The following is a 23,474-nucleotide window of genomic DNA, read 5'->3' on the forward strand; positions in this document are numbered from 1 at the left end:
TCAGACCCCTTTTATTTTGTTTTGGCTTTCATCAATTGATTTCAGTTTAATTATATTATCAGCTGCAGTTTGGCCTTCATATCCCTCCCCGAACAACACCACTCCAATCAGATCTGATTGCCCACCTTCAGGAAAATATGTACCTAGCACTCCCTGATCCATCTACTACTACATCAAATCCATATGATAGCCATGTTTCAATGAAAGCTCTACCTGCATTTCAAGCATACCTATGTTTTACTACTTATCCCGCGGACTTCCTGTGCATGGTTTACCACTTGCGTGAAATATGTACTGTAGACTCCAAGGATCCCTCTAACTCAACAACATTACCCTACATACCATGTGACACTCACTTCATGCCAGGAAGATTGTGACCTCAATTACCCATATGTCCCACCTGGTGCTACAGTTTCCGCTTTCGCCTCTATGTAATTCAGACCGAAGTCTCCGTCGAACGGAATTTTCGCCCCTGCCTGAAGGCAGAAATAACATACAACTACAATACAAAAAACAACAATAATACACATATACGATCCACCACAGTGAGACCAACCTACCACATCCTCACTGTGATGGCCGGCAAAAGAATCTAATAACAACATCCATACTTCCTGCAACACCACCTTCATGGACCTAAAGTAACCTGCGCTAAACGCAGATCCCTCCAGGCTCTACAACAATCCCTTTTAACATATATGTTTCAACATTCAGGAGAACAACTGATATAGCCTCGTGAGACTCCAATCCCTCTGCCTCTACAACATTAACCCCCAAGCAGGGGTCTGTAGATCCTGCCCCATTTGGAATTTCAAAATGTAACACCTCACGTTGCTTCTGCTGCATGTGAATGGTTTACGCCAACTATTGTTGTTTTTTCAGAACTTCCGCCGCCACCGCCCACTATCTCCAAGACTCCTGACTATATCCGTTGTACGTGCCCCATGGCAGAGAATACCATCACCATCACGTGCGTAGGTTCAGCAGCGAGACACGGCCGGGAGGTATTCATTTGATGGAAAGACTCCAACCTTCTCACCAGCAGCCACGGGAAGTCACACGACATTCACCACCCCGGCATACAGCAAACTTAAGCGGCAGCCGTGGCCAACTCCCTACACCTGTGCCCAACAATCGCGTGCAGTCTCCGACCTCGGTAGGCCTCCCTATACAGCTCCGCCAGCCGTGCGCATCCACAGTCGATGATCACGTTTTGCGTCCAGTCACACACTGCCACCGTCATGCCCTATATTTTCAGAGGGATAATTGGAGCCATAGTGTGATGGTGCTGCAGCCGATAAGAAATATTGCGTAATAGTTTCGTCCGTCTACTATACGGTTTAGCTGTATATTTTTTTTTTTTTTTTTTTTTTTTTTTTTTTTTTTTTGTTTACCTTCATGTTTAATTGTAGTTTAGTTCCTTTCATTTTGCGTGGACTTTCCAATTTACTAAGTAAAAATTAAACGATGGCCACTTAACTCAAGCTTATGAAAGTGATCTGTATTTTCATGAGGAGTTACGAAGCACGGGATTACGTGAAGAACCCAGACCCATTGAACGACAGTTGCGTCATACTTCGAAGCAGCAGTTGTGCGCAATCACAGGATAGACACAATATTTGAAGTAACATAGTAAAGATTCATGAGACGTCAGTCTTTAGTTTGATCTATTATTATAATTGAAGGGGTGGGGAGCGATCGATCCACCCCCCGAGGCGCATCGTAATCCTCATCGTATATTCTCCTCATTAAAATACAGATCAAACTTTCATACTAGGTAAGCTACTCGTTTAATCCTATTCCTATTTTACTTCGGAAGTCAGCATGTGAGTGATTCCGTGAAGACTTCCAACGGTCTGTCTGATTTCAAACCCGTGTAACAGTTTTTATTTCACTCACTGACCCGAAGTTTTTGAGCGCCGAAACGGAGCCGAAGTGCCTTATGTATAAACCATATGGAATCCTAACTTTCACCAAGACAAACAGGGAAACGCCGTATTTGCTTAACAAATCTAAACAACCTCAAAATAGCTCCCCTGAGCTTAAAATTAATATTGCACACAGTTTGTAATATTCTTTCTGACCACCATTAAATCAGGCTTATCCACGGTTTACAATACAACATGTTTCTGATACGTCGTTCCCATTAGGGTGACCATTCTGAAGGGAAATCTGTAAACCGTATTTGAGAATGTGGTCGCTCACGGGGGATGTCCCTGGGTCAGTCAACCGCTGGATATCAATGCTGGCCCTACGATGGGCAATGCCGAGATTTAAATGTATTATTAACATCTATTCCGTCCAGACTTTTCAGTTGGGGAGCGGGGCGATGTTTGAAGCCGACACATTGGAGGTCGGGGGTTTTGGCTCGTCCTTACCGTGCTTTGGGTTTTTCTGTGACGTGACCGCCTAGGCTTGTCCTCCTTCCCTCTAAGACTAGTAGGGTGTGATAAGGGTCTATCTGCTATTGTTATAGATGGTTCACCACCTCACCCTGAACTCTGTGTGGTATGGCGGGCCGGGAATCGGCCACCATGTGAATATTGGGGCGTTCATGCCCGTCAATATAACCATTATAAACAGTGGTGTCAGCACAACGGAAAACACAGGCCATCTCGACCCTTAAGTTCCTTTTTTTTACATGCCGAGACTCATAATGCTCGAGCGATTAAATCTCGCTACCCATATACCTGCGAGTTAGCCCGTTTTTAACGCAGCACCTAGAATATAGGAACGTGATATGCGTGCTGGGGTAATCACCATGTTATCCAGTCGGAGTTGTTATCTGAGAGTGATCTGGACTCTGAGTGAGCGTGTATACGAGAAAGCTGCCATAGAGCCCAGATGAAGCGTTATTAAAACATAGATTGAGCAAGACTGAGGACGAATCTGGCTGGCCCCCTCTAATAGCATATGTCTAATTCTCTGGGCCCATACATGTCAATATCAGAGGTGTTATTATTATAGTTGGGTCATAAGTTAGATCTTCAGCTGGACTGCTGTCACATACCAGCACTTTTATAGCTGACCATCAGCCGTTCTTAGATAAGCAGGACAGGCGACTCCATGCTGCCATATGTATTTGCATGGCACTGCTAACTCACCTTAGATTAAGTCATGGTGTAGCCCATGTAGATTCCAGGAAACTCAAATATGTCAGTGCGTTGAAGCGTTTGGTATGATTGTCAATGCGTTCTGTCGTGGCAGGAAGTATTTTACCCATGTTAGCCTCTTGTGACTGTTCGCAGGGATACAGCCGACAGTGCGTTCGCAGTAATGGAAGTTCCTTTGGATAATCCAGTACAATCCCTGGTAAGGCTCTATTCAAACCCATACACCCAGAGAGTTGATGTTTTTCCCTGGCTATGCGCTGGGTGGCGCTTGTGCCTCTGATACTGGCGTTGATTGTCAGCAACCATGGTCCACTAGCGGAAATCCATGAGCTGTGACTCGCCCACCGTGTCGTCGCAGTGATGAACTGGGAACCATGGCTGTGTAGGGCGTGACCGGTCGGGCACGTTCAATATCTCGGAGAGACAGATTCCCATCTGTATTGCGAAGAGGTGCACGCTCTGATGAGGCATCGAGCATGAAGGGAGAGAAGGCAAAAGCAGAAATTCCCCCTTCCAGAGTGACCTAGGACATCAGTATCGAATGACTGCCTCTGCATCATACTGGTTCCTAAGTCACATACATCAGGTTACTGGTGATTCCGTCTTGCCCATGCAACCAAATTGATATCTGCGCTTTTCAAACTCTGCACCTTAATACCTTTAGCAGACAGATATTTTGGGTTTGACATACTATTCAATGTTATCATAAATTTGTTACCCGACGCCGTGATGTATCCACTGTGTTCTAGCAAGCTCCCTAGGGAAATAGGACACGCCTGATAGTTTACCAATGTCTTTTACACACCATTGACCAGATCTGTGTTTTCGACCAATTGTTGCCCCACATAATGCATTATTATGCCCTCCCCATATGGTTGCATATAAGCCCACCACCATCAGTGTGTTATCAATCCGGGCTAACCTCATATGCGACGTGCTGACCATTTGAAATGCCATATGCTTTTTTAGCCCAATAGGCGCACCATCACCAATCCCACATAGTGAGTGCCCCCGGCCCGGCCTGTAGTGTAGAGCTAACGATTGATCTGCTGAAATTGGCTCCATCTACGATACAGCACCTGTGACTGAGATAATGGTAGTTTAGTTGCCGCCACAGCCTAAAGTCCCTAACTGGCCATCGAGTTTTTAATAACCAAGGTAGGGCTGCGGATTGCGTGACGATAATAGGGCTTGAAAACTATAAGCCCCCCCCCACCACCAAACATATGCTCTGACCCACACACTGCTAATTGATAGGATATAAGTTTCAGGTGGGTACATTCTGATTAGATTAATAGGGGACCCAAGCCCCACCTCTGCACAACAGTAACAGTCATCATTCGGTGATGCAGCAATTGATATTGAAGCCCCGAAATTCCGATGGATAGGTAGTTAACGCAGCTTCCCAATTCTACGGCTGAGCTTGTATCTGGGAGACTGGGATGGAACCCAAGTACTGACCTTTAGGCGAAGCAGTTAGCTAAGACCCGTAGAACTGCACTGCGCACAGTCCTAATTCCATTATGTATCCCCTAATATGAATGGATATCATACAATATATGCCATGATTAGATGTCAAATTCAACTTAATATGTTTTTGGCTAATATTTCATGGCTATTATTAAAATAGTTATAAGGTTTGGGCGGGTATAGAAGATTTGTGCCGATTGGACCAAATAAGCTCATACTCCCATAGCTTGCCCTAACCGAGGCATATCCATTATCCAGCGTAAATGTTTTGCTTTTAGGTATCATACAATGATACTCAGTGTTATGAGGTATAAGCATAGTTTAGCATACTCCCTATCAATGCCCTCGCTCGTAAGCCCGTATCCTTTAGGAGATCATGAGATGCCTCCTGGCTAGATAGACAAAGCTCGTCCTCATCTTAAAGTTGCTATATACTGCAACAGATTATTATTTAGTGATATTAGATCCAATGCATGATGAGGGGTTGGGGGGGGGGGGTGGGATACATTACCATCCTTTTGTGAGTTTTAGTAGGGAATATATTCGCCATACAAATTCCAATAGTTCATAGGTTTACTCCATGATCCAGATGTAGTATATGAAGAGCTTTTGATAGTTCAGCTTGAACTTCTCACTTCTACTTTTTTATGACGTCGAGAAAAAATAACCATAGTTGCGCGCGCGTATTGCTGGAACTCGGCCGCGTAATATGCATTCAATTTGAATTAAAGGGGATTATAGACACTAGATACTGTCGTGCAGTATATATTAGTTATTTGAATGACTGCCCACCCATGCATTTAATCAACAAGGGTAAATGCCCTCCCCCTCTGCGCAGTTAGCTAGAACATCCTTATTTAGTTGCCTAAGACTGCGGGAGCGAACAAGACTAAATACCTCCATTGCCTTGATTGTTTTTTCATGAAAAGGCCTATGTTTGACTGCGCCTTATGCCTAGGCTGATCGTCGAAAGCGGGGGCGGCGCCGATTCTTCCCACAGCCTCCGCTCTGTGGCCCCTGTCCTAAAAAAGAACTTGGCGATCCGCGGGTAGGTAATTGTGACGCGAGTCACCCAGGACCTGTCACCAGTCTTAGTTTGTTTGACATATCTGGCCTAGGTGGATGCCGAGCGGGTGCTGACCAGCCCATGGGTGCTTGAGATGCCGCAGATACCTGCTTCGTCCATGAGCCTGCCCCTCAGAAGACGCGCCACAGTTTTAGCTGCCTCTCGTCACGCAGCAAGCCGGTTTGACGCATAAGCCACCCGACTCATACTTGCCGCCGCGGTTGCCGGGCCAGTGTCTTTCATATGCACCAATGTTAGTCGACAGTATCCCAAATGTTGGGAAACTAGCTTAGGCCGGTCAGCCACATCGTCTAGCAGCCAACGCGGAATAGGTTCATCCTGGGATCCCTGGAAGAACCACCTTGGTGATCATGGCCCGTCTCGCCCAATGCCCAGGCTGATAAGTATGATTCCGCATAGGAAAAACGAGCCAAAAGGCTGGCTAACATACTTGCCAATCTCGTTAGGAGCACTTCAGAATTCGCTGCTTTTAGCTCTTTGTCTGCGAAGTACCTAGCCTGATCCAGCTGCCCCTGCCCCCAGATTTGCCTCTGGAAAGCCCTTGCCTCCTGCAGAGACCGCTTGTATTGGCAAGATCGGTCGCTCGTGGAGGAAGCCATTCTTTTTTTTATAGCCGGCCACGACACCCAGTAGCCATTCCTCGCATCCTTGCTCCCCCCCACTGGCATACTGCCTGCTTCTAAGTCCGACTCTTGCCCCAGCGTTTTGTAAGAACAGCCCAGACCCCTGGCGCTCCTTAGCCTAGCCTCAAAAAAGATTTGAAGAGCAATAAGGAGTAGGTGTGACCTATACTTGCGCAGGAGGCCATAGACTCAAACTCCGGTTGTGGCATCAATCCCTCCCCCCCCCCCCCCCCCCCCCTGCAGAAGGAATTGGATGCGCTAGTGAAAATTAGCACTGGGAGTAGCTAGGAGTGTCAGCCCTCCCTTAGACGCCATTCCAGCCCAGATCACCCGTATTTCACTGTGAGGTTTTAAACTCACCATCGACCTTCCTATAGGATTAGGCCGGAGACAGAAATACTTATTTTTGCTGTACCTCCAACCTGTTCCAGTGTTGGAGGCAAGTTGATTCAGTCCCTGGAACCTGTAGCTAAAATTGCCCCCGTAAGATTTTCCCCTACCTGTATGTGTAAGAGGCTGACCTGCCCCGTTTTTTTCAGGCGCAATCGCTAGCGAGTTCCCGGGGCCGCGCGGATATTCTCCTAGTCGAGGAGGACTGGCATAGGGCATGAACGGTCCCGGCTGTTTTTAATTTCCCCGCCCGGTTACGCTGCTGTTACCATACAGCACTGTTCAGCAGGACCATGGCATCAGGACGCAGCCTCCCTGTCAGCGCCGTCCGCCAGCGGGTGTGCCCTAGGTCCCGCTTTGCGCCCTATAACCCCTCCACTGTCGGCTCCCGCTGCGAGTACGACAAATCGGAGCCGGCCGCCTGCTCCTCTGCTACTTTGACTCCCCCTGGGAGCAAAAACCACCAGGCGACTCGCATTAAGGTTATTAGCTACTTAACACACGCTTCCATTAGGATTGCGGAGCTAGCTGACTCCGTTTTTTTTTTTTTTTTTTGTTGCTTGTGTTTTTTTGTTTTTTTTTTTTTTTGTTTTTTCTTTTTTTTTTTTGTTCTTTTTTTTTTTTGTTGTTCTCTTACCGCTGGCCGACGTTCTGCACAGCTGTGCGATTATGCCGCCAACTGCGACACGCGCGCACTGGGTTTTTCACGGAAATTCACTCACGTGACTCCGACAGCAATAAAAGCCAGTCTTCTGTTATGCGCTTCCCTCTACAAAACACATCTCCGTATTGAGCTGTGGCACCGACTCCACTTCATGGATACAAGTAAACTGCATCCTGCATCCTACTCTACTCCATAACATTCTTATCTAATCTGCTGAAGCCAGGACTCATTGAGGAACGATGTGCCTGAGCTTCTTATAGTATCTGCTGATAGCTCTATAATAATCCCCAATCAATCAATTACGACAACTTTCAGGGACCGAATGTAACTGCACGGCCATCGATTACTCTGCCTCTCATACATTCCCAACCCATCCTTTGCACGACGTTATTTAGGGATTGTAAGTAACTGCACTCCGAGACATCCCTCAGGCGTCTACAATACTCCCAGATCCACCCGTGCTTGCCCACTTTAAGGAAACTGCTTACATTGTACTCCTAGCCATTACTCTGCACAATAAAACTCCCTATCCAACCTCCAACGCCACCCAAGGACAAATCTAACCTCGCTCGTAGATCCCTCTGCTCTACAACACCCCCAGAGCTGCCTCTACAACATCTACACCAGAGCTACTACATTCACTATGACAGCGACGGCCCATAAATAGTGAGTTCCCAGAACGCCAACACCACCCACTTTTTTTTCTAGTGCATGTAGATATTTTATGAGCCTGATGGTTTCGTTGCAGCAGAACAGCACCGCCCGCTCCAGCCGCACTCTCCAATATTCCTGAAATAATCCTGTGTATGTGCGATGGCAGAACTCATCATCAGTCACGATGCGCGAGTCCACGGGAGAACAGCGGGCGAAGAGTTTCCAGGTAGGAAAGATTCCGACCGTTGCTCACCAGCCAGACAGCCCGGAAGCCACACGACCTCTGCACCCACGTGGCATCAGAGTAAGCGGCCAGTCATTACAGCAACTACAATGCCCGTCATGTTGGTGCCCACAGTCTCCGCATCGGGGGGGCTTTTTTTTTGGTTTTTTTTTGGGATGGCTCCCGATCCCTCAAGCCCACGGTAATATACAGTAGTAACAGCGCAGTGTAGTCACAACGACGTGCTAATGCCTGCCGACGGATTGGTAATGTTAAAGTGTCATGTCTACTCTTAATCTTGTTAAAATTGTACAAGTCATTGGCGAGACCAAATATGGATATGGTGTACAATCTGACGGCGCCCAATTATATGGAAGCACGCATGCTCAACAAAATAGCGAGAGTACAGAGGAGATTTAACTAGCAATGTTGCCTGCTGGCTTTCAACAACTAATGGTAACAGAAATAGCATGAATAAGCATAGCGTCTTTATTCTCTGGAGCCCGCAGAAGGTTAAGGCGGAGGACTTGATAGGTCTTTAACAAATGATGTATGCAGGAGAGGCCATAGACAGAGTTGATGTGGACAAACTTTTCCCCTTGAGAATAGGAAATTCAAACAAGATGCGACATGACTTCAGAATAACATCCCTCAGTACTACAACACCACTCCCAATCAAGATACCTGACTCCACATATTCAGACCGGACATATGTACCTGTAATTCCGCGATCCCTCATACTCTACCAACAACCCTATGATGACACACTTCAATGAAAAGCTCTACCAGTTTATTTAAGATCCATCTGTTCTTCTCACTTTCCCAGATTTCCTGTGATGAGCTAAACATTTGCGTGAAATAATGTACCTGCCTACTCCAGATATCTCTTATCAACAAATTCCCAACCTACATGTGAACAGCCGCTTTCAGGGAATTGTGTTCCAATTACCCCTATGATCCCACTGGTGCTACAGGTCTTACAGGATTCGGTTATTGTCATTCAGGCCCGAAGTTGCTGCAACGAAATTTCGATGCCCTAGCAGTCATACATAAATACAAGACAATAAAAAAACAACAACTAAACACATAATAATATCCACCCGCAGTGAGTCCCCACCTAGAACCTCCTCACTGTGATGGAGGCAAAGTCTTAGACCTTACAACATCCACCCTCATTCCCTGCAACACCACCTTACATGGACCTAAGCTACCTGACGTCACCGAGATCCCTCCATCTTCTACAAGCTATTGTCCTTTTTTTAACCTATGTTTTCCACATTCTGAGACTCTATATGTGCATGGCGATGTGCGCGCACTCAACTCCCTCTGCTCTCAACACTCCCCAGATAGGTGTGTAGATCCTGCCCACATTGGAATTTTCAAATTTAACACCTCACGTTTTTTCTGTGCCCTGTGTGAATGTTTTTATGGCGATATTTGTGTTTCAGAACTAATCCATCACCATCACGTGCGCTAGTTCACGGCGGGGACACGGCGGGGAGGTTTTCAGTTGAGGAGAAAAGACTCCAACCTTCTCACAAGCAGCACGGGAAGTGGGCACGACGTTCACCTACCGGGATCACAGACTTAACGGCAGACGTGGACAACACACCTACACATGTGTCATGGTGGTGCACGCTTCCGCTCGGTGGCTCCCGTCCCCTCCGAGCCCTGCGATCTACATTCGTGTCGCAGGTCAGTCACACACGCCACCATCCTGAGATTTATTCAGGGAGGATTATGGGTTTTCGTGTATTGGTGCTGGGGGAAATAAACCTGAGTTATAATTTCGTACGGCCTACTTTGGTTTAGTTTAGTTTAGTTTAATTCAGTTTAATTTAATCAGTTCCTTTCATTTTGCTTGGCTTCCTTGAGTTTGATTTGTGTTTAATTTAATCAAGTTGAGTCCTATTCTGATCCCTCTCCACCACACCTCTCCGTATTGTGATGTGAATCCACCTTTAGGGAAACATAGAAATTAGGTGCAGGAGTAGGCCATTTTGCCCTTCGAGCCTGCACCGCCATTCAATATGATGATGGCTGATCATCCAACTCAGTATCCCGTACCTGCCTTCTCTCCATACCCTCTGATCTCCTTAGGCACAAGGGCCACATCTAACTCCCTCTCAAATATAGGACAATTAACTGGCCTCGACTACCCTCTGCGGCAGAGAGTTCCAGAGATTCACCACTCTCTGTGTGAAAAAAGTTCTTCTCATCTCGGTTTTAAAGGATTTCCCCCGTATCCTTAAGCTGTGACCCCTTGTCCTGGACTTCCCCAACATCGGGAACAATCTTCCTGCATCTAGCCTGTCCAACACCTTAAGAATTTTGTAAGTGTCTATAAGATCCCTGCTCAATCTCCTAAATTCCAGAGAGCATAAACCAAGTCTATCCAGTCTTTCTTCATAAGACAGTCCTGACATCCCAGGAATCAGTCTGGTGAACCTTCTATGCACTCTCTCTATGGTAATAATGTCCTTCCTCAGATTTGGAGACCAAAACTGTACGCAATACTCCAGGTGTGGTCTCACCAAGTCCCTGTACAACTGCAGTAGAACCTCCCTCCTACTATACTCAAATCCATTTGCTATGAAAGCTAACATACCATTCGCTTTCTTCACTGCCTGCTGCACCTGCATGCCTACTTTCAATGACTGGTGTACCATGACACCCAGGGCTCGCTGCATCTCCCCTTTTCCTAGTCGGAAACCATTTAGATAATGGTCTGCTTTCCTGTTTTTGCCACCAAAATGGATAACCTCACATTTATCCAAATTATACTGCATCTGCCAAACATTTGCCCACTCACCCAGCCTATCCAAGTCACCTTGCAGTCTCCTAGCATCCTCCTCACAGCTAACACTGACCCCAGCTTAGTGTCATCCGCAAACTTGGAGTTATTGCCTTCAATTCCCTCATCCAGATCATTAATATATATTGTAAATAGCTGGGGTCCCAGCACTGAGCCTTGCGTTACCCAAAAGTCACTGCCTGCCATTATGAAAAGCACCCGTTTACTCCTACTCTGTGCTTCCTGTTTGCCAGCTAGTTCTCTATCCACAACAATACTGAACCCCCAATGCCGTGTACTTTAAGTTTGTGTACTAATCTCTTATGTGGGACCTTGCCGAAAGCCTTCTGGAAGTCCAGATACACCACATCCACTGGTTCTCCCCTATCCACGCTACTAGGTTACATCCTCAAAAAATTCTATAAGATTCGTCAGACATGATTTACCTTTCGTAAATCCATGCTGAATTTGCCCAATGATTTCACCACTTTCCAAATGTGCTGCTATCCCATCTTTAATAACTGACTCTAGCAGTTTCCCCACTACCGATTCCCCGTTTTCTCTCTCCCTCACTTCTTAAAAAGCGGTGTTACGTTTGCTACCCGCCAATCCTCAGGAACTACTCCGGAATCTAAAGAGTTTTCAAAGATTATTACTTATGCATCCACTATTTCTGGAGCTACTTCCTTAAGTATTCTGGGATGCAGCCTATCTGGCCCTTGGGATGTATCGGCCATTAATCCATTCAATTTACCCAACACCACTTCCCGGCTAACCTGGATTTCACTCAATGCCTCCAACTCCCTTGACCCTCGGTCCCCTGCTATTTCCGGCAACTTATTTATGTCTTCCTTAGTGAAGACGGAACCAAAGTAGTTATTCAATTGGTCCGCCATATCCTTGTTCCCCATGATCAACTCCCCTGTTTCTGACTGCAAGGGACCTACATTTGTTTTAACTAATCTCTTTCTTTTCACATATCTATTAAAACTTTTGCAGTCAGTTTTTATGTTACCTGCCAGTTTTCTTTCATAATCTATTTTTCCTTTCCTAATTAAGCCCTTTGTCCTCCTCTGCTGGTCTCTGAATGTATCCCAGTCCTCCGGTATGCTGCTTTTTCTGGATAATTTGTACGCATCATCCTTCGCTTTGATACTTTCCCTGATTTCCCTTGTTATCCACGGATGTGCTACCTTCCCTGATTTATTCTTTTGCCAAACTGGGATGAACAATTTTTGTAGTTCATCCATGCAGTCTTTAAATGACTTCCATTGCATATCCACCGTCAAACCTCTGAGAATTAATTGCCAGTCAATCTTGGCCAATTCACGTCTCCTACCCTCAAAGTTACCTTCCTTTAAGTTCAGAACCATTGTTTCTGAATTAACAACGTCACTCTCCATCCTAATGAAGAACTCAAACATATTATGGTCACTCTTGCCCAAGGGGGCACGTACAACAAGATTGCTAACTAACCCTTCCTCATCACAAAATACCCAGTCTAAAATAGCCTGCTCTCTCGTTGGTTCCTCTACATGTTGATTTAGATAACTATCCCTCATACATTCCAATAAATCCTCTTCCTCAGCGCCCCTGCCAATTTGATTCACCCAATCTATATGTAGATTGAAGTCACCCATTATAACTGTTTTGCCTTTGTCGCGCGCATTTCTAATTTCCTGTTTGATACCATCTCCAACTTCACTACTACTGTTAGGTGACCTGTATACAACACCCACCAGCGTTTTCTGCCCCTTAGTGTTTCGCAGCTCTACCCATACCGATTCCACATCCTCCAAACTAATGTCCCCTTTCCATTACATTAATCTCCTCTCTAATCAGTAACGCTGCCCCTCCTCCATTTCCTTTCTCTCTAGCCCTCCTGAATATTGAATATCCCTGGATGTTCAGCTCCCAGCCTTGGTCACCCTGGAGGCATGTCTCCGTGATCCCAACTATATCATAGCCATTAATAGCTATCTGCACATTCAACTCATCCACCTTATTACGAATGCTCCTTGCAATGAGACACAAAGCCTTCAGGTTTGTTTTTTACAACACTCTTACCCCTTATACAATTATCTTGAAAAGTGGCCCTTTTTGATTTTGCCCTGGTTTTGTCTGCCTGCCACTTTTACTTTTCACCTTGCTACCTATTTCTTCTACCCTCATTTTACACCTCTCGGTCTCTACGCTCACACATTTAAGAAACACTTTCCCTTGAACTCCATCCTCCACTATCCTATTCGAAACCCCACCCCCCTTATTCAGTTTAAAGCCAAAACAAAGTACCCGCACTCCTGAATCCATCCACTCCATAACATTCCCCATCTAATTGTGTCGCCAGCAGCAGCCTGCGCTCCTCTATATCTCTGCTTTATAAAAATACTTATCTACCAATGACGACACTTTCAGGGAACGACATACCTGCACCTCTTGATCCCTCTTTTCTCCTACACTCCCAAAAGTATTGTAACGCATTCTACGGGAAGTAAGTACCTGCACTCCTATATCGCTCTGTTCTAAAATTCTCCCAATCTACCTCTGTTGCAACTTTCAGGACACTGTGACCATTTACTCCTTGATCCCTCTGCTCTGCAAAACTCCCTGTCTACCTGCACGCCACCTTCAAGGAAAAAATGTACATGCGCTCCTATATCTCCCTGCTCTACTACACTCGCCAGAACTGATCTACACCACTACACAGAGCTGCTCTACAACACTCCCCAGCGCAGCTCTACAACACTTCCCATCGCTGCTCTACAACACTCCCCAGAGCTCTACCATTCACTATGTAGGACGTGCCCATGTTGGATTTTCCAAAAAGGAAACCCACCCATTTTTTCTGTGCATGTAGATATTTTAGGGCAATGTTTTTCGTTCCAGAACGCCCGCGTCCACCGACTATCTCCAAGACTCCTGACTATCCCGTGTATGTGCCTGGAGAATCCATCATCCTCACGTGCGCAAGTTCACGACGAGATACGGCGGGGAGGTTTCAGCTGAGGAAATCCTCCAACCTTCTCACCAACAGCACGGGAAATCACACGACCTTCACCCACCGCATCACAGAATTAAGGGCAGACATAGACAGCACCTACACCTGTGTCATGTTGGTGCACGTCTCCGCTCGGTGGCTCCCGTCGCTTCCAAGCCCAGTGGTCCATATACGTGTCACAGGTTAGTCACACACGCCATCGTCGTGGGATTTATTCAGAGGGGGATTATAGTACTTAGTGTGATGGAGCTCGGGAACAAACCTGGTTAGTTTAATCCAGACTGCTTTCATTTAGATTATTGAGTTTACTTCTGTTTTATTTCGTTTTGTTCAGCTCACAGTTTCTGCGATTTAGTTTTGTATGTTCCAGTTTAATTTAATCCAGTTTAGTTTACTTCAGTGTAATTTAGTTTAGTTCAGCTCACTTTCTGTTTCGATGCGATACAATAGATCCTTGAGAGGGAAATTGGTCTGCCAACAATCATGATACACAATAAGATACATTAAGTTATGTAACTTGTGATAAGTCCAGCATTGAGGATTGAGGCTGTGCGAAACATTGGAAAGGGGGGGGGGGGGGGGGGGGGGGGGGGGGGGGGGCTGCAATGTCGAGGGGAATGCGGGGGTGGGAGGGGGATATCAGGTGAAGGGGAGTCAGTAAACACAACGGCAGGAGGGGGTGGAGTTGTATAGATTGATATCCGCAGGTAAAACGGATCTACTGTGGCATTTTCTTCTGCATCTTGGTGGATCTAGTTTGGTGCTGATGGTGCTCCTCACGTGCGCCCTGCTACCCCAGTACATGGCAGCGAAGAAGATTGCACTGGCCGTCGCCGATTGATAGAACATCTGCAGCATCTTATTGCAAACATCGAAGAGCCTCCTCAGAAAATACAGACGGCTCTAACCTTTCTTATACAGTGGCACATCTCAGTATCGTCAATGTTGAGCTGCAGGTGATTCACCCCCACACAACTCAACAAAGTTATTGACTACATCTCTGTATTCAGATTCCCTCCCCTCACTGATACAGCCCACAATGACAGAGTTATTCAAAAACATATCCAGGTGGCATGAGTCCCTGTTGCATCTGAAGGCCGAGGATAGGAAGAGAGAGAGGGCCGTTATCTTTGGGGCCCCTGTGTTGATCAGTAACATGTACGAGACACAGTTATGCAATCTGACATATTGTGGTCGTGCAGTCAGGTAGTTGGTGATCCAGAACACCAGTGGAGGACCCACCTACATCTTCGTCAGTTTCCTCCCAAGCAGTGCAGGCTGGATGGTTTTCAAAATAATGAATAAATAAAAACACATGACTCTCATAGTGCTCCCCGGCTTATCCTGTTGAACATTGGAACAATGGAACAGGTAAATGATGGCGTCCTCCACCCCCATCGTTGTTAAGTCAGCGAACTGCAGGGGGTCCTGGTAGGGTTTAACGAATGGTCGCAGGTGAGTGAGCACTAGCTTCGCCAGGGACTTCATGATGTGGGAAATCAGCGCCACCGGTCTATAGTCATGGGAGGAGGTGGCCACGTCCACTTTGGCACATGAACTAGGCAAGAAGTATTCCACGTCACAGGAACCATCTCCTGGCCCAGCATCACGTTGGGGGGCAATGGTGGAGGATTCTGCACCACTGACTGGCACACGGCATGAGTTCCCAAGGGCTGATACCATCGGGAGGCATGGCTTTACGTGGGTGGAGTGTGTACAGCCCTGCTAGATTATTAGGCTAAGTTTAGTTTGATTCGGTTAAATGTAATCCTATTTAGTTACATTGATTTTGTAAGGCTTAATTCAGTTTGATTTAGTTTAATTTAATCCAGGTTAGTTTGGTTTATATCCGTCTGCACTACACCACTGCCAATCGAACTGTGACTCCACCTTCATGGAACTATGTACCTGTACTATTGGATCCATCTATTCTACAACACACCCTATGATGTCACTTCAAGTGAAAGAAGTACATGTACTCCTTGCTCAACAACATTCCCAGTCTACCTGTGATATCATTTTCAGGGAGCTTTACTCTTATGTCCCACTAATCTACAACACCCTATCTACCAGCAACGCCACCTTGAAGGAACTATGTGCCTGCGTTCGTAGATCCCTCTGTTAAACAATACTCCCTATCTACCTGTGACGCCGCATTCAAAGAACAATGTGCCTGCGCTGCTAGATCCCTCTGCTCTACGACAATATCGATCCACCTCTGATTCCAGCTTCAAGGAAATATGTAACTGCGCTCCTAGATCCATCTGCTCAATGACAATCCCGATCTACTTATTTGTCAATTTTCAGGGAACTATATGCCTGAGCTCGTAGGTCCTGCCCATCTTGGAATTTTCAAAATATAACACCTAATGCTTTCTGTGAATGTGGAAGTTTTATGGCAATGTTTGTTGTTACAGAACGTCCGCCGCCGCCGAATATCTCAAAGATTCCTGACTATCCCGTGTACCTGCCTGGGGAATCCGTCACTATCACGTGCGCTAGTTCACGGCGGGACACGGCGGGGAGGTTTCAGTTGAGAAAAGACTCCAACCTTCTCACAAGCAGCACGGGAAATCACACAAACTTCAACCACCGTGTCACAGAGTTAAGGGCAGACATGGACAGCACCTACACTTGCGTCATGTTGGTGCACGTATCCGCTCGGTGGCTCCCGTCCCCTCCAAGCCCAGCGGTCCATATCCGTGTCACAGGTTAGTCACACACGCCATCGTCATGGGATTTATACAGAGGGGGATTGTAGAGCTTAGTATGATGGAGCTGGGAAACACACCTGGGTTGATTTGTCCAGACCGTTTTCATGTAGATTAGTTTAGCTTGCCTCAGTTTCATTTCGTTTAGTTCAGTTCACATTAGTTTCTACGACTTGGCCGGACGTCTTCCGCATCACAGGATCCCTCTCCAGGCTCAGGCTGAGTTTGAAGCTATGCTGGTGGACTCTCCACAACTGGCTGGCACACGGTTTGAGTGCCCAAGGCCTGATAACATCGGGCCACGCGGCTTTGCGTGCGTGGTGTTTGTACAGCTGTGCTAGAATATTTGGCTAACATTAATTTGCTTCAGTTTAATTTAATCCTATTTAGTTTACTTCAGTTTGTTTAGTTTAGTTTAGCTCCTTTTATTTTGTTTGGCTTCATTCAATTTGATTCAGTTTAATTTAATACAACTGGTTCATATCCCTCTGTACAACACCACTTCCAATCGAGATGTGACTTCAATTTCTGGGAACTATGTACCTGCACTCCTGGATCCATCTACTCTACAACACTCCCTATGGAACCACTTTCAGTGACAGCTGTACCTGGACTTCAAGATCCCTCGGTTCTACTACATTCCCTATATTCATATGATGGTACATTTAGTGAAATATGTACCTGTACTCCTCGATCTCTCTACACAATAACATTCCCTACCTAACTGTGATACCTCTTTCAGTGAACTGTATCCAATTACTCCTATGTCCCACTGGTCTACAACACCCAACTGCGTTCCGAGATTCCTCCGTTCTACAACAACCCCTTTTAAACCATTGTTCCATACTCAGGGAACTATATGTAGTAATGTTACAAACGTTTGAGATTTTAAAAATCAAGTCTGCAATTTATCCCATCAGATAGAGCATAACAAGAAGTTTAATTTGACACCTAATTCACTTTCATACCTTCAGTACAGAGATAGGTTGAAAAAGTTAGGTCTTTATTCTCTGGAGCGCAGAAGGTTAAGGGGGAACTTGATAGAGGTCTTTAAAATGATGAGAGGGATAGACAGAGTTGATGTGGACAAGCTTTTCCCTTTAAGAATAGGGAAGATTCAAACAAGAGGACACGACTTCAGAATTAAGGGACAGAAGTTTAGGGGTAATATGAGGGGGAACGTCTTTACTCAGAGAGTGGTGGCGGTGTGGAATGAGCTTCCAGTGGAAGTGGTGGAGGCAGGTTCATTGGTATAATTTAAAAATAAATTGGATAGGCATATGGATGAGAAGGGAATGGAGGGTTATGGTATGAGTGCAGGCAGGTGGGACTAAGGGAAAACAAGTTGTTCGGCACGTTCTTGTAGGGCCGCGATGGCCTGTTTCCGTGCTGTAATTGTTATATGGTTATATGGTTATAAGTATTTAAAAACGTTTATGGTCATTTTCATACTAGGAAATTAGCATCTTGTTCCGTATTGATATTCCATTAACTTGACACAATAGTTGTGATCAACGACAGTCAAACGGCCATAACTTTATTAAAAATTAAGAGATCTGAAAGAAATGTTCAGTTATTATAGATTGAAGCATTCTGAAACACATATTAAACAATCTTACTTGGATGACCTGACATTAAAGCACATAATTAGTTAGTTAGCCAATTGTAGCTCAATCCAAAATTCAATTACTAGATCCAAACATCTATCCACTTGTTAAGAAAAGATTGATATTTTTAAATAACCTAAGTGTCTAAAGAACATTCACACAAGAATTCACAATAAAACATGAATTTTAAATGTCATTGACATTAATTTATAGGCCAAATGGAAGGGATTTAGTGTTCAATTGCTGTAAATTAATGGCCATTTAAATCAGATTGCGAGTGGTTTTTTTATGGAACGCGCTGGTTTAGAAAGTTGCTATTGCGGTGGATTTGAAGCCCATATGCGGCATGAAAGATACTGCGGGTTTGAATGGGCCCCCGAGTCACGTACTCGCAACTTAAAATTTTGAATAAAGGGATCTTAAGAAGCACTTATTAATGTAACAATAAACAACCTACCTCGCCTTGTAACCCTACATAAGATTCGTCCCGTTGTCGGCGTTCGCGGCTTTATGATTTTTAATCTACTATAACAATTAAATAACCCCATTTTACTTTAAAAATACCTGCAGCGAACGAATGTCGCAGCGATTTTTCGTTAGCAACTAAGCAGGCTGATCAACCTCGATTTCAATAGCCTAGAGAAAATCGCGTTTTAAACCCGCCCTTATCTCAAAGGCGCCAAAGTCGCGCACACGGGCAGCGACAGAACTGCAGCGCCGCTGAAGGTAAGTTTTGCAACATACCTACTATATGCCAGTGCGCCTCAATCCCTCTACAGCACAACACTCTCCAGAGCTGTGTAAGTCCTGCCCATTAAGCCTTTATAAAATGTAACACCGCACGTATTTCTGTGCATGTGAATGATTTATGGCCATATTTGTTGTTACAGAACTTCCGCAGCCACCGACCATCTCCAAGACTCCTGACTATCCCGTGTACGTGCCTGGGGAATCCGTCAACATCACGTGCGCCAGTTCACAGCGGGACACGGCGGGGAGGTTTCAGCTGAGGAAAGACTCCAACCTTCTCACCAGCAGCACGGGAAGTCACACGACCTTCACCCACCGCATCACAGACTTAAGGGCAGACGTGGATAACAACTACACCTGTGTCATGTTGGTGCACGCCTACGCTCGGTGGCTCTCGTCACCTCCGAGCCCTGGGATCCACATTCGTGCCACAGGTCAGTCTCACACGCCACCGTCATGGGATGTATTCAGGGGGGATTATGGTGCTTAGTGTGATGGTTCTGTGAGATAAAGCTGGTTTATGGTTTTGACCAGTCTAATTTAGTTTACTTTAGTTTAATTTACTTCATTTTAATTTGGTTTAGTTTAGCTCACATTAGTTTCTTAGGCTTAGAGTAGTTTAATTTAAAGCAGTTTAGTTTATTTCAGTTTAATTTAGTTCAGTTCAGCTAACTTTATGATACGACGCGATACGTTACAATATAAATGTATTCATCCCAGAAGGCAAGTTGGTCTGCCAACAATCATAAAACACAACAAGATACACGAAACACAAAGTGATGAGTGGTAAGTCCAGTATTGGGAATGTGCAAAGATTGGGGGCGGATGGCGAAGAGGAGTCAGTGCTCAAAGCACTGAGAAGTGACAATAGACAATAGTTGCAGGAATAGGCCATTCAGCTTTTCGAGCTAGCACCGCCATTCAATGTGATCATGGCTGATCATCCCTAATCAGTACCCCGTTCCTGCCTTCTCCCCATATCCCCTGGCATCGCTATATTTAACTGAATAAGCATAACTACCACAGTGGTTTCCGACTTATCCACGTGAGCATCGGAAAGATGGAGCAGATGCAGATGGTCCATCACGTCTTCTCCGCCCTTCGATCATGGTTGATCCTTCTTTACCTCTAAACCCCAACGACCAGCCCCCTCATAACCCTTGACATATGTATAAATCAAGAATTTATATATTTCTGCCTTAGAAATATCTATTGTAATCCATTGGTTTGGCCTCCACATCTTTGTAATGCAGCCTGATCCGTGCCTTATTCTTCTAAACTGCCTTGGCATTCATCTCCCATGTGTTTTGTATTCGAAAGCTCTTGAAATCAGATTGTTGTGGCCCAAAATAATATTAATGCAGCCTGATCCGTGCCTTAGAGCCTTGGCATCCTATCCATGTGTTTTGTATTCGAAAGCTCTTGAAATAAATCAGGCAATGGAGTAAATCAGGCAGGCGGCATCTCTGGAGAAAAGGAATTGGTAGTTTTAGCGTTGAGAACATGACACTAGTCTGGTCTACTTTAGTTTTGATTAGTTTAGTTTAGTTTACTTCAGTTTACTTTGGTTTAGTTTAGCTCACTTTAGCTCACGGCACGGTGGCGCAGCGGCAGACTTGCTACCTTACAGCGCTTGCAGTGCCAGAGACCCGGGTTCGACCCCGACTATGGATGTTTCTTTCGTAGAGTGTTTGTACGTTCTCCCCGTGACCGCGTGGGATTTATCAGAGATCTTCGGTTTCCTCCCACACTCCAAAGACATACAGACGTGTAGAATAATTGTAAGCTTGGGTTTGTACATTAGGTGTAAATGTAAATTGTCCCCAATGTGCTTAGGCAAATTAACTGTCTTGTTAATGTACAGGGGTCGCTGGTCGGTGCGGACTCGGTGGGCCGAAGAGCCTGTGTCCGCGCTGTATATATACATTAAACATTATTGTATTGTGCTTAGGTTAGTTTGATTTAGTTTACATTATTCCAGTTTAGTTTAGATTTATTTTTCTTTTGTTTGGAATTTTTCAGTCTGATTTATTATAATGTTATCCAGTTTTGTTCAGTTCGGATCACGTCTGCCCTACAACACTCCCTGTCTACCTCCACCCTTCTCATCAACAACACGGGAATTCGCACGAATTTCCCACACCGCATCACAGACTTAAGGGCGGATATGAACAGCATCTACACATGTGTCACGTTGGTGCACATCTCCGCTCGGTGGCTCCCTTCCCTCCCGAGCTCAGCGGTCCACATACGTGTCACAGGTCAATCACACACGCCATCGTCATGCGACTAATTCAGAGGGGGGTTATAGTGTTTAGTGTGGTGGAGCTGGAAAATAAACCTGGTTTTTAGTTTAGTCAAGTCTACTTTAGAAACATAGAAACAAATAAAATAGGTGCAGGAGTAGGCCATTCGGCCCCTCATGCCAGCACCCCCATTTAATTTGTTCATGGCTGATCATCCAAATTCAGTACCCTGTTCCGGCTTTTTCCCCATATCCCTAGATTTCCTTACCCCAAAGAGCTAAATTAAACTATCTCTTGATAATATCCAGTGAATTGGTCTCCACTGTCTTCTGCGGCAGAGAATTCCACAGATTCTCAACTCTCTGACAGAAAACGTTTTTCCTCATCTCAGCCCTAAATGACCAACCCCTTATTTTCAAATTGTGACCCCTGGTTCTGGATACCCCCAGCATTTTTCCTGCATCTACCTCGTGTATTCCTCTAAGAATGAATATGTTTCAATAATATCCCCTCCCATACTTCTAAATTCCAGTGAATAGAAGCCCAGTCGACCCATCTTGTCATCATACGGCAGTCCCGCCATCCCGGGGATTAACATGTTGAACTTCCGCTGCACTCACTCAATAGCAAGAATACTCTTCCTCAAATTAGGAGACCAAAATTGCACAACATACTCCAGGTGCGGTCTCACATGTACAACTGCAATAGGACCTCCATGCTCCTAAACTCAAACACTCTCGCAATGAAGGCCAACATGTTATTTGCTTTCTTCACTGACTGCTGTTCCTGCATGGTTACTTGCACTGACTGATGTACAATCACACCCAGGTCTTGTTACACTTACCCTTCTCCTAACCAGGCACCAATCAAATATTATTCTGCCTTCCTGTTTTTGCAGCCAAAGTGGATAGCCTCACATTTATACACATTATACTGCATCTGCCAACCTTCTGCCCATTCACCCAACCAAACCAAGTCACCCCGCAACCAGGGGTCACCTTGCAAACTCATAGCATCCTCCTCGCAACACACACTGCCACCCAGCGTTGTGTCACCCGCAAACTTAGAGATGTTACATTTGTTTCCAGCGCCTGAATCGTTAATATATACTGCAAACAACAGGAATCCCTGCACCGAGCCTTGCGGCACCCCATTAGTCTCTGCCTGCTATTCCGAAAATGACCCGTTAATTTCTACTCATTGCTTCCTGTCTGCCTATCAGTTCGCTATCCATGTCAATACCCTACCCCCTTGAGTCCAATTGAGTCCAGCGCACATTAGTATCTACGGCTTCGTTTAGTAAGTTCTAGTTTAATTCAATCCAGTTTTGTTTACTTCAGTGTGATTTAGTTCAGTTCCGCTCACGTTCTGTTACAATGCGATACGATAGAACCTAGAGAGCGAAATTGGTCTGCCACAATCATGAACATTGGAACGATAGAACAGGTGGAAGATGGCGCCCTCCACCCCCACAGATTGCTAGGTCATCGAACTGCAGGCGGTGCAGTTTGGGTTTAACCACTTGTCGCAGGTGCGTGAGCATTAGCTTTGCAAGTGATTTCATGATGTGTGAAGTCAGCGCCACCGGTCTTCTCTTATCGCAGGAGCTGGGACACGTCCCCTTTGGTACATGAACCAGGCCGGTTGTCTTCCACATCACAGGAACCCTCTCCACGCTCAGGCTCAGGCTGAGGTTGAAGCTATGCTGGAGGACTCTGCACAGCTGGCTGCCACACGGCTTGAGTACCCAAGGGCTGATACCATCGGGTCCCGCGGCTTTGCGTGGGTGTAGTCTGCACAGCTCTGCTGGAATATTTGGCTAACATTAGTTTGATTCAGTTGAATTTAATCCTATTAGTTTACTTCAATTTGTTTAATTTAGTGTAGCCCCTTTTATTTTGTTTGGCTTCATTCAATTTGATTTAGTTTAATTTAATCCAGCTGAGTTTGGTTCATATCCCTCCGTACAACACCACTCCCAATCAAGATCTAACTCCACCTTCAGGGAACCATGTACCTGCACTCCAGGATCCCTCTACTCTACACCAATCCCAATGATGCCACTTTCAGTGAAAACTCTACCTGCATTTCAAGATCCCTCTGTTTTACTACATTCCCGGTCTTCCTGTGATGGTACATTTGGT

At 45.5% G+C, this 23,474-nt stretch overlaps 1 protein-coding gene across 2 annotated transcripts in view; it reads left to right on the forward strand.

The window, feature by feature from the left end:
* The first annotated feature begins 9,837 nt into the window (after positions 1 to 9,837).
* The window catches only part of LOC129694172 (immunoglobulin superfamily member 1-like), a 30,599-nt gene continuing 16,962 nt past the window's right edge, over positions 9,838 to 23,474 (forward strand). Inside the window, exons 1-4 of one of the 2 annotated variants that reach the window (XM_055630889.1) lie at positions 9,838 to 9,919; positions 13,905 to 14,198; positions 16,434 to 16,727; positions 19,225 to 19,518. In XM_055630889.1, coding sequence (XP_055486864.1) covers positions 9,850 to 9,919; positions 13,905 to 14,198; positions 16,434 to 16,727; positions 19,225 to 19,518 — 952 coding nt within the window. In that variant the 5' untranslated portion in view covers positions 9,838 to 9,849. The remainder of the gene's footprint in view (positions 9,920 to 13,904; positions 14,199 to 16,433; positions 16,728 to 19,224; positions 19,519 to 23,474) is intronic. The other variant, XM_055630890.1, reaches the window with a different exon arrangement.

This window comes from Leucoraja erinacea, unplaced genomic scaffold (assembly GCF_028641065.1).
Source record: "Leucoraja erinacea ecotype New England unplaced genomic scaffold, Leri_hhj_1 Leri_566S, whole genome shotgun sequence".
Taxonomy (NCBI): domain Eukaryota; kingdom Metazoa; phylum Chordata; class Chondrichthyes; order Rajiformes; family Rajidae; genus Leucoraja; species Leucoraja erinaceus.